Source organism: Pongo pygmaeus, chromosome 9 (genome assembly GCF_028885625.2).
Source record: "Pongo pygmaeus isolate AG05252 chromosome 9, NHGRI_mPonPyg2-v2.0_pri, whole genome shotgun sequence".
NCBI classification, from domain to species: Eukaryota; Metazoa; Chordata; class Mammalia; order Primates; family Hominidae; genus Pongo; species Pongo pygmaeus.
The window spans coordinates 130874159-130886341 of NC_072382.2; the positions used below are offsets into that span (position 1 = coordinate 130874159).

Consider the following 12183-nt stretch of genomic DNA (forward strand, 5'->3'; position numbering starts at 1 on the left):
TTTGACTGACAGAAAATCTGTGTCTTCAAGCAGTTGATAAAATAACTACACTAGTGAAAAAAGTGTACTCACCTGGTTTTGGCACTGAGTTGGTCACTGACTGGGGAACTTTTTGGTTAATTAACTCAACACAGTGTCCAGGGAAGAGTCCCACCTGATGAAAAGCAACAAAGAAAGGATTCTAAACCAGCAAACAGACCAATATGTGAACACTGCCAACTGAATTCCAGTATTCTACAGTCCCTCCCAAATGATTCTATTATTCCAAGACTCTAAATAACAGATGATGCCAATTACACCAACAAATAATAAAACAATCTGTTGCTATGAGTACATAAAGTTATCTGTTTTATTTGTCCAAATATCTAAGTCTGCTTTTTTCCTTTTAGTTTTTAATTTCCCAATCTTTTTTTACATGAATTAAAATATTTAGTCTGACAATGAGCTATGCATGCAAGCAGGTAAAATTTTATAATTTAATAATGCACTTTACTGAAATCTCAATCCAGTTATGTTGATACCTCTGCTGCCAACTTACGTTTATTGCCTTCTCTATGGGTTTTTTAAATCAACACTAAGCCACAACTCAAACTTTTTGTGAACTTTCTCTTCACTCTCTCCCAGGTTTCAAGAAAAAAAAAAAAAAGACATGACTAAAACAAATGTGCAAAATAATCTCTCATTTAAAATCCTGGTATTCACTGCTTTTAAAAACTAGTAGCGCATGGATAAGAGGGAAAGCAAGAGAGAAGAAAACAGCCAATCTCAGCAGTGTCAACAGACTCTGGCTTTGAGGAACACACCACAGTGACCTAGTAGCAGAACCGCAGGCATTGCTTTTGGCATTGTAACAAGCCGTATTAGGAAAATGCTGAGTTCCAGATCATCCAGAGATACTGTATAGCCAAAAGGATAAATACCAAGATAAACAGCCTGGAAACAAAAGCAAAGAGGAAATCTTTATCAATATTTATAGATGTTTCCTTAGATAAAAATATAAATGGGCTGCCATGCAGCAGATGTTAAAGCTGAAATATGAAAACTACATCACTTTGTATATCCCTCTGTTGACAGACTCTGGGGAAGAATGGAATAGTTTTCCAAGAGTATGATTCATCATCAAGTTCTGAGCTGTATAATTTCCATCTGTGTGAAATTATTTTCACATACTCATTTGCTACATTCTTATTTCAATTTCTAGATCCATATTCTATGGTAGTTCTTAAAATTATGAAGATATAAACCAGTTATCATGAGCTGAAAAGGGGTATTAACAGATTATCAGTTTTTTTGTTTTTTGTTTTTGAGACAGGGTCTCATTCTGTCACCCAGGCTGGAGTGCAGTGGCACAATCTAGGCTCACTGCAGCCTCAATCCCCCAGGCTCAAACAATTCTCGCACCTCAGCCTCCTGAATAGCTGGGACTCTGGGCATGCACCACCTCACCTGGCTAATTTTGTTTATTTTTTGTAGAGATGAGGTATCATTATCAGATTATCAGTTTTGTTCACTAGATGTGAATTTGGGATTCCTATGCACTGCCTTCCAAAATGATGCTTTAGGTATTTGTTTTTGTTTTTTTTTTTTTTTTTAGTGTTCACTCTTGGTATTGTACATTCTATGGATTTTGAAAAATGTGTAATGACATGTATCCAGTATCATAGGATCATACAGAATAGTTTCACTGCCTTAAAAATCCTCTGTGTTCCACATATTCATCCTTCTCTCCCACCAGCACCTGGCAACCACTGATCTTTTTACTGTCTATAAATTTTACCTTTTCTAGAGCGTCCTTTACTTGGAATCATAGTTTGTAGTCTTTTTTTTTTTTTTTTTTTTTAATTTATGAAGTATTTGTTGATCATTCTTGGGTGTTTCTCGGAGAGGGGGATGTGGCAGGGTCATAGGATAATAGTGGAGAGAAGGTCAGGAGATAAACACATGAACAAAGGTCTCTGGTTTTCCTAGGCAGAGGTCCCTGCGGCCTTCTGCAGTGTTTGTGCCCCTGGGTACTTGAGATTAGGGAGTGGTGATGACTCTTAAAGAGCATGCTGCCTTCAAGCATCTGTTTAACAAAGCACATCTTGCACTGCCCTTAATCCATTTAACCCTGAGTTGACACAGCACATGTTTCAGAGAGCAGGGGGCTGGGGAAAAGGCCATAGATCAACAGCATCCCAAGGCAGAAGAATTTCTCCCAGTCAGAACAAAATGGAGTCTCCTATGCCCACCCCTTTCTACACAGACACAGCAACAAACCGATCTCTCCCCCCTTTCCCCACACTTCCCCCCCTTCTCTTCAACAAAACCGCCATCGTCCTCATGGCCCGCTCCCGATGGTCGCTGTCTCTTCGGAGCTGTTGGGTACACCTCCCAGACAGGGCGGCCGGGCAGAGGCGCTCCTCGCTTCCCAGACAGGGCGGCGGGGCAGAGGCGCTCCTCGCTTCCCAGACGGGGCTGCCCGGGCAGAGGCGCTCCTCTCCTCCCAGACGGGGTGGCAGCCAGGCAGAGGCGCTCCTCGCTTCCCAGACGGGGCAGCCGGGCATAGGTGCTCCTCACTTCCCAGACGGGGCCGCAAGGCAGAGGCGCTCCTCACTTCCTCCCAGACCGGGTGGCAGCCGGGCATAGGTGCTCCTCACTTCCTAGACGGGGCGGCCGGGCAGAGGCGCTCCTCACTTCCTCCCAGACCGGGTGGCAGCCGGGCAGAGGCGCTCCTCACTTCCTAGACGGGGCGGCCGGGCAGAGGCGCTCCTCACTTCCCAGACGGGGCGGCCGGGCAGAGGCGCTCCTCACCTCCCAGACGGAGTGGTCAGGCAGAGGCGCTCCTCACTTCCCATATGGGGTGGCGGCCGGGCAGAGGCGCTCCTCACTTCCCAGATGGGGCAGCCGAGCAGAGGCGCTCCTCACTTCCTCCCAGACGGGGTGGCGGCCAGGCAGAGGCGCTCCTCTCCTCCCAGACGGGGTGGCAGCCAGGCAGAGGCGCTCCTCGCTTCCCAGACGGGGCAGCCGGGCATAGGTGCTCCTCACTTCCCAGACGGGGCCGCAAGGCAGAGGCGCTCCTCACTTCCTCCCAGACCGGGTGGCAGCCGGGCATAGGTGCTCCTCACTTCCTAGACGGGGCGGCTGGGCAGAGGCGCTCCTCACTTCCTCCCAGACCGGGTGGCAGCCGGGCAGAGGCGCTCCTCACTTCCTAGACGGGGCGGCCGGGCAGAGGCGCTCCTCACTTCCCAGACGGGGCGGCCGAGCAGAGGCACTCCTCACTTCCCAGACGGTGTGGCGGCTGGGCAGAGGTGCTCCTCCCTTCCCAGATGGGGCGGCCAGGCAGAGGCGCTCCTCACTTCCTCCCAGACGGGGTGGCGGCCGGAGCACCTCTGCCCGGCCGCCCCGTCTGGGATGTGAGGAGCGCCTCTGCCTGGCCACCCCGTCTAGGAAGTGAGGAGCGCCTCTGCCTGGCTGCCACCCCGTCTGGGAGGAATTGAGGAGCGCCTCTGCCCGGCCGCCACCCCGTCTGGGAGGTGAGGAGCGCCTCTGCCCGGCCGCCCCGTCTGGGAGGTGAGGAGCGCCTCTGCCCGGCCGCCACCCCGTCTGGGAGGTGAGGAGCGCCTCTGCCCAGCCGCCCCGTCTGGGAGGTGAGGAGTGCCTCTGCCCGGCTGCCACCCCGTCTGGGAGGAAGTGAGGAGCACCTATGCCCGGCTGCCCCGTCTGGGAGATGAGGAGCACCTATGCCCGGCTGCCCCGTCTCGGAAATGAGGAGCACCTCTGCCCGGCCGCTCCGTCTGGGAGGTGAGGAGTGCCTCTGCCTGGCCGCCACCCCGTCTGGGAGGAAGTGAGGAGCGCCTCTGCTCGGCTGCCCCATCTGGGAAGTGAGGAGCGCCTCTGCCCGGCCGCCACCCCATATGGGAAGTGAGGAGCGCCTCTGCCTGACCACTCCGTCTGGGAGGTGAGGAGCGCCTCTGCCCGGCCGCCCCGTCTGGGAAGTGAGGAGCGCCTCTGCCCGGCCGCCCCGTCTAGGAAGTGAGGAGCGCCTCTGCCCGGCTGCCACCCGGTCTGGGAGGAAGTGAGGAGCGCCTCTGCCCGGCCGCCCCGTCTAGGAAGTGAGGAGCACCTATGCCCGGCTGCCACCCGGTCTGGGAGGAAGTGAGGAGCACCTATGCCCGGCTGCCCCGTCTGGGAGATGAGGAGCACCTATGCCCGGCTGCCCCGTCTCGGAAATGAGGAGCACCTCTGCCCGGCCGCTCCGTCTGGGAGGTGAGGAGTGCCTCTGCCTGGCCGCCACCCCGTCTGGGAGGAAGTGAGGAGCGCCTCTGCTCGGCTGCCCCATCTGGGAAGTGAGGAGCACCTCTGCCCGGCCGCCACCCCATATGGGAAGTGAGGAGCGCCTCTGCCTGACCACTCCGTCTGGGAGGTGAGGAGCGCCTCTGCCCGGCCGCCCCGTCTGGGAGGTGAGGAGTGCCTCTGCCCGGCCGTCACCCCGTCTGGGAGGAAGTGAGGAGCACCTCTGCCCGGCTGCCCCGTCTGGGAGATGAGGAGCACCTTGGCCCGGCCGCCCCGTCTGGGAGATGAGGAGCACCTCTGCCCGGCCGCCCCGTCTGGGAGATGAGGAGCACCTCTGCCCGGCCGCCCCGTCTGGGAGATGAGGAGCACCTCTGCCCGGCCGCCCCGTCTGGGAGGTGAGGAGTGCCTCTGCCCGGCTGCCACCCCGTCTGGGAGGTATTTGTTTTATTGGTGAAATTCTTTAATATATTCTACTCAACTTCCTATTTTACTAAACAAGTAGAAATGCTTCCAAGCCTGATTAGAACCAGGTAAGAGTCAACTTAAAAAAATCTTCATTTTTTTTCTTACACAAGTCAGTTATGAGAGGGGATATGGGGCATGGTTAACAGCGTAGCCTCAAGAAAGTGTTCCACCCTCCATAAAAGGGTTTGGAAGACGATTATAAAAGTCTCAGGTGGTAAATTAAACAAATGTATACAAAAATGCATTTGTAAATAATCTTTGTTTTTACAAGTCTTTGCAATAAACTGTCACTTTGGTCTCCAGCAGAGAGAGCTGGAGGAGTGGAGCTTCCAGATGTAGTCTCTGGTGTGAGTCCCAGCAATGGAGACCTTGATGCTATGAGCTCTGGAGACTCTCATGAAGAGGACTTGGGGGGATGAGGAAGTGACTGGGAAACCGCTCATGCCGAGGAGATGGGAGATGCCCTGGAAATAGCTGCTTCATGAACTTAAGCCATGACAGATTTAATGTTAAAAGTCATTCCACAAAGTGGTGTGTTTCAATGCAAAGGCTAGAGAACTGTAAAAAGGTGGTTACCAAGGCTGGGAAGATACAACTATTTCAAGAGTGACTCTGAAAAAGATCCTGATGCCTTGAGGTACCCCTCTGAAATTCAAACAACAATGTACAAATATCTGCCTTGTTTCAGAATTTATGGAATATAAAATTCATGTTTCTAAAAGAGCTTACCTGCAGCTGGTTTCCACATCTGAAATTATAGTGCTCTCCAAGTCACATAGCTGGAAATTAAATGTTCAAGTTCTACCTTGGCCCCAGTTTAATGTTTGGTGCTCTCTGGATTGAGTTGAATTATGTTCAGGCTTTGCAATTTCACTTGTGGTAAAGGCTCTAACATTTTCTCTTTCTATGCACATTTTATTTATTTTTTATTTTTTATTTTTTTGCACGACAGTTTTGTTCTTGTTGTCCAGTCTGGAGTGCAACGACGCGACCTCGGCTCACTGTAACCTCCGCCTCCCAGGTTCAAACGATTCTCCTGCCTCAGCCTCCCAAGTAACTGGGATTATACGCATGCGCCACCATGCCCGGCTAATTTTTTGTATTTTTAGTAGAGATGGGGTTTCTCCATGTTGGTCAGGCTGGTCATGAACTCCCAACCTCAGGTGATCCACTCGTCTTGGCCTCCCAAAGTGCTGGGATTACAGGCGTGAGTCACCACATCCGGACTCTATGCAAATTTCTTGAAGGAGAATTGCTTGCATATTTCTTCTCTGCCTTCACAGAAGACAGAGTTTCTTTCAAATTTAACTGAGGCATCAGTTGCTCTTTGGCTATGTTTCTTACCATGATTATTAACAATGTTTGTGGCTTGGGTTTGCAAACTGTATTGTTTGTTGCACTGATCTTCCCATATAGTAATTTTTAGTTTCTGAAAAAAATTAACCCTCATCTGAAATTAACATATAAGTTTTTTTAACTAGTCTCAGATTTTAAAACTTGTAATAAAGTGGAAACTCATTGGTTTTTCTTGCCCTTTCGAACTCTTGTAATTGAGTTTTTATCATATTTTATATTAAAGGGTTTTATATTAAACAAGTTTTCATCATGTTTTATATATAAAGCTAACACATGGCTACAAAAAAGAAGTATCTGGGTTCAATCTTAAGTCTGCCACTCACTAGATTAGGTTTGTAACTTAGCCTATTTGTGTTTTAGTTTCTTCGTCTAAACATGGTAATAATAATGCCTGTCTCATAAGGGTTGTTATGAGAATTAAATGGGCTAGTATAAATAAAATGCATAGCGTAAAATGCATTGATTTGTTAACTAATGGTCTAGTAACAACATGACCTATTAACTACGGCAGCCTGTTTCATATGTTATTCTTTCTGCAGCCGTGGCAATTTCTAAAGCTTTAACCCATTTATGGCAGAGGTTGCAAAATTTTTTTGTGAAAAATCAGAACTTGGTGATGACTTCAGCAGTAGCATATAAATAACTCCTACAAGCTTAGTGTTCCAATAATGGAACACTGGGCATAAATGGGTTAATGCATAAGTAAAATGCTATTATTATCCCAGTATTTGGCTACCAGAACTGCTAGAGGGCTCTAGCTCCTCCATCAAATGGATATTACACTAAATGCCACCTTTTGTATATATCTGCTTAAGTTTCCTGACTCTCAAATATCATTCTTTCTAAAACATTCTAATTCATTTCAATATATAAAATCTGCAACTTGCCTGAGAGAAAAGTCCAGATTCTAAACTTGGCTCACCCATTTACTAGGTTCTGTGATCTACAGCAAACTGCTTAACATCTCTGTCTTAGTTTCCTAATTTGTAACGTTAGGGATAACACTACCTATACCTCAAGAGTTTATGTGAAAGTAACTGCCTAGTTTCTAAGTTCGAGTATCTTTTGGCAAAAAAAAAAAAAAAAAAGTTTTCCATCACTTCCTCACAAAGACTGAACAAAGAGAGCTTAATGCACTTCTCAGGGAACTATATCACATATATTAGTTACATTTTCACCTTTTAAATTCATCACGAGGAATTAGGTTTAGGTATATGGGGAAATGCTACTGCATACTATACAGAGGTAAATCTACAGTAGGCTCACCTAATACCTAACTCCAATCCCTGCCCTCTTGTTTTACTTTATCGTAAGTGTAATATCACTAACTACTAGCTAAACTATACAGTTTCCCATACTCCCTACATTCAGGCAAAGCCACAGCACATGTTAACACAGCTCTGCTACTATCCTGTCTCCTCCTCTGTGCCGTGAGCACAGGTGTCATGACTAGATCTGTCGTGGTCATCACTTGACCATAAGTGAAAAGCTGAGAGAACCTTAGAGACTCCTGCCTGGCATCATTAAGCTGCTGACTCAGCACTAGAAATCCACCATCTTTTCCGCTCAGTTTTTTGTTTCTTGAAGCCAAAATCATTCCTAAACATCAAGGAGTCTTTTAAAAGAGTCAGTTCTATGAATTTGTGAAAGGCAAACAGATTCCATTTTACCATCACAAAATTTTCATGATAAAAAATTGTGTTCTGTTGAAAATATTACACACGAGAATGGAACTAACCTTAAAAGTATAGTTAATGAACATTTATACTTTTCTGATGAATACTTCACCTAAGATTTCACCAAATAGTAACCACTTTGATAAAAGGTCAAACAGTAAAAAGTGACTGAAACTCTGAAAATATGATCTATTAACTATGTCACCTTGTTCTGTATCTTATTCTTTCTGCAGCTGTGGCAATTTCTAAAGCTTTAATTTACATGGCTGGAAAGGGAGAGCAGAATTGGGTATATAGGCAGGGGTCAAAATGAGATTCAACTCTAGGAAGAGAATGGAAGACAGAGAAAAAGCCAGCATCTAGGGCCCATGATGGTAAAGAAGTAGGTAATAAAAACATAATAATAGAAGGAAAAGAACAAGGTAGAGACAAGGCTGGAGCAGGTTAGGAACAGTCTTGAAAAGAGGAGACCTTCCTGTTGACTGTTTTCACTCAAGTCTTTGAGATAAAGTAAAAAGCCACCAGACATGCTAATATATCCCATGGTATGCTGATAAATGTTTAACAACTAGCTATCCATGGGGGAAAGGCCTTGATTTCCAGTGTTTTCCAGTGCTCACAGTATAAACACTCCCATCATGGCTGGTTTCAAGCTACCAACTTGATACAACTGAACACAAAATTGGAAAAAGAAGCAGAAGGGCACTCAGTTATACAGTACTGATAGCATACAGATAGAGTAGCTGGAAAGAGCTTCAAGAGCATAAATGGCAAAATGTGGTAAAATAATTACAAAAAATACTTGATTATTACCTTTGTTTTTAATACAATTCATTTCATCGTAAATGTATATACCTTAATTTTTAATAATGGCTGTTTTTAACAACTGTCCTACAAAACTTCACAGTTGGCTCCAGCTGACCACTGATGTATATCCATACACTTCATCCTGCGCTTATCCACCTCTAACAGCTTCTGGTTATCAGTTTCTAGTAGCTTAGCAAGCATATGGCTCACCCTCTGACTCTAGGAGAACCAGGAGAGATGTAAAGGGAGTAGACTGTACTCTGGTTCTTCTGATCTTCTACCTTGGGGGATACCCAGACTAAAAAGAAAACCTGGTTTGGCTTCTAAAGTGAGTGTATGTGCTGAAAAATACTTTGGTGTAACTTAAAGGGAATATTAGAAAAGAAACTACTGCAATTAAATAAGCCTGGAGCTTTGGAAACAGTAGAGTTAACAACAGAACCTAATCCTAACTATAGTCTCTTTGAGGCAACCAACAAAAACCTAAAAAGGAATTCAACATAACGATCATGTGCTTATCGCTGACTTTAAAAAAAAAAATTCTCGGCCGGGCATGGTGGCTCACGCCTGTAATCCCAGCACTTTGGGAGGCCAAGGCGGGCGGATCACGAGGTCAGGAGATCGAGACCATACTGGCTAACATGGTGAAACCTCATCTCTACTAAAAAAAATACAAAAAATTAGCTGGGCGTGGTGGCGGGCGCCTATAGTCCCAGCTACTTGGGAGGCTGAGGCAGTAGAATGGTGTGAACCCAGGAGGCGGAGCTTGCAGTGAGCAGAGATCGCACCACTGCACTCCAGCCTGGGCGACAGAGTGAGAGACTCCGTCTCAAAAAAAAAAAAATTATCTTCTACTGGTTTATTTATTTAATTTATGGCTAGCGAAACTTTAGCACTGTTGGCATAGCCAAACATTTTTTAAATTAAACTTAGTAGAAGCACGGCTCACTCCTAAAAATATATCACAGATTTTTCAATTGGAATTATTTGGCCTCAGAGTGTTAAAACTCCAGTTTTTCATTTTCTGACTACAACTTCCTATCCTCTCAGGTCTCTAGTGTTGATATTCTATAACAACAAAAGTTCAAACAGAGACATCCCATCCCCTTCACATTTCCCCCCAAGGTACTTATCCCCACAATTCCTGGTTTTTTGTTTTGTTTTGTTTGCTACCCAATATGGACCCTGTGATTGAGCATTTGTTTTAAATCAGTACCCTTAATTTCCTTGCAATATTAACTTCCTGCCAAACCAATCCAGCAAACCACCACAACTAAATCAATACACTACCATACTTGCATGTCTGTGTATTGCTGGAGAAAAAAAATCACATCACTAAGGAGACTTGAACCAATACAAATTCATAATCTATTGTCTACAAATGCTAATTATTTTCTGCCCACTCCCGAAACATGCTTAACAAACCTAATCTTCTTTGGAGTCTCCGCCCAGTCTGACTCCCATGGCCTGCCAACACCACCCCAGCACAGTTGATCAAACAGACAGTAAGTCAATGAGTCAATTAGTTTGTCTGCTATGATTTTGGAACTAGTTCCAAATCTTCAATTATCTCCATTGAATTGTTAGAATTAGGAAATATTTTTCCAAACAAAGAAGAGAAGAGACAAAGAAACAACAGTTGCTACACACCAAAGGAAGCAAAAACCGGAAGTAAGTTCCTCAGGTCCTTACTTTTTAGTTCTGGTTCCATTTACTTATAGCCTAGTAATTCTTGCGTTGGGCTCTTTGAGATATTCCTACCAATCCTCCCACCTCCCACTCTCCTTGTATGTCCCCAAAAAGCACAACACTGCTTCTGGTTTCTTTGCCTTATTTATACTGTCCCCTTGAATGTCAAATCCCTAATTTCCATTTAAATAAAAAATTACTCTTGCAGCCGGATATGCAGGTTTGAGAGTCAAAAACAAAGCTAAAGATCACGATATAAATCTGAGAGTTGGGCATAAATATGGTTTTTAAAGTTGAGAAAGTGAGTAAGATAGCAAGGGACAAAGAGTGTAGAATAAGAAGGCAGTCCAACCCCAAACATCAGAGGTCTAGTAGAGGAGGATGTCCTGGCAAAGGAGACTGTGTCAAGTCAATTAAGAGAAAAAAGTCTCTGGAAAAAGAAAATCAGATACTAATGAGAGTTTAAGTAAGGAGTAGTAAAGTATCTATTTTTTTTTTTTTAATTAAGCCAAACAGAGACCACTAGTGATAAAAGAGAAGAATCAAAGGGTGAAGGGTTTAAGATATATTTGTGATAGGTGAATGTAATCATGGCTCTAGAATCTACACTGGAAAAGGAGGATAGTGAAGGCAGGAAGTAATTGATGGGCAAAAACTGGGAGGAACAGTGGAATGATAATACTAAACATAATACTGAATATTAAACATAATTGTTTATTGTACAGCAAGTAGCTGAGGGGATTAAATTCTTTTCCCAGTTGCCATAATACAATATCAAATAAGACAAACTAGATTACAGTTGCTTTAAAGTTTTAATTAATTTGTAATACCTTTCAGCCCTGGAAGGAGTAAGAAAAGGATAGAGTAGGCATTGTAAGTGGAAAGACACATAGAAAAAAAGACACAAGAGTAGAAAAGAGCAACTTGTGTACTAAGGGGGGAAATAATAGTTACATCTGGCAGAACATCCAGTTTCTAAAATAGAGCGGTGCAAAGTAAGACTGGTAAATGAGAATAAAGTTGGAGATCCTGGATGATCTTATATATCATGACAAGGAGTTTTAAGTTCCTTGTATAGGAAATAAAAGTGACAAATTCTGAGCAGAAGCAGCGCAGGAATAGGCATGTTCTAAAAGGAAAAGTATTAGCACTGTATACCTTTCAAGGTGTAAGGAAGGGAGGAAGATAAGAAGCAGTACACCACTTTAGGAATTTGCAAAATAGGCTAGGAAAGAGAATAAAACCTACAGTGTATGACAACAGCATGAAGAAGGAAGGACAGTATATGAATGTAAACAACACAGAGGTAGAAGAGACAAACATAATCAACTGGACTGGATGCATGAATAACATGAAGTCAAGAATGCTCCTGCAGTTTTTGCTTCCACCTTAACTGAGGTATAGTTAACCCAAAGTAAACTGCACATATTTAAAATGTACATTTTGATAAAACACACATGAAACTATTACCACAATCAAGATTATAATATATCCATCAACCCCAAAAATTTCCTTATATCTCTTTGTAATCCTTCCTTCCCCCTACCCTCCCATCACTGCTCCTCAGGCAATTACTCATCTACTTTTTATCACTATATATTACTTTCCATTTTCTATAATTTTACATAAATGAAGTCTTATGTAATATACTCTTTTTTGTTTGCCTTCTTTCGTGCAGCATATTTTTGAGGATCACTCATGTTGCTGTATTTATCAACTGTCTATTCCTTTCATTGCTAAGTAATATTCTATTGTATGGACACCACCATTTGTCCATTAATCTGCTGTTGACAGATATTAGGGTTGTTTCCAGTTTTAAACTATTACATATAAAGATGCTATAAACATTCATGTATGAGTTTCTATATGGACACATGCTTTTTTTTTTCTCTAAAGTTAGATCATGTGGTAAGTG

The 12183-nt window shown here is 44.2% G+C and overlaps 1 protein-coding gene across 6 annotated transcripts in view; it reads right to left on the minus strand.

Annotated features, from left to right (window-relative positions):
• The window catches only part of ARHGAP32 (Rho GTPase activating protein 32), a 317966-nt gene that overhangs the window by 77199 nt on the left and 228584 nt on the right, over positions 1-12183 (minus strand). For 5 of the 6 annotated variants that reach the window (XM_063671615.1, XM_054438141.2, XM_054438140.2 and 2 more), the window contains one exon: positions 73-154. The exons of the other annotated variant lie outside the window; for it this stretch is intronic. In XM_063671615.1, the coding sequence (XP_063527685.1) occupies positions 73-154 (82 nt within the window). The remainder of the gene's footprint in view (positions 1-72; positions 155-12183) is intronic. 6 annotated transcript variants of the gene reach the window in all.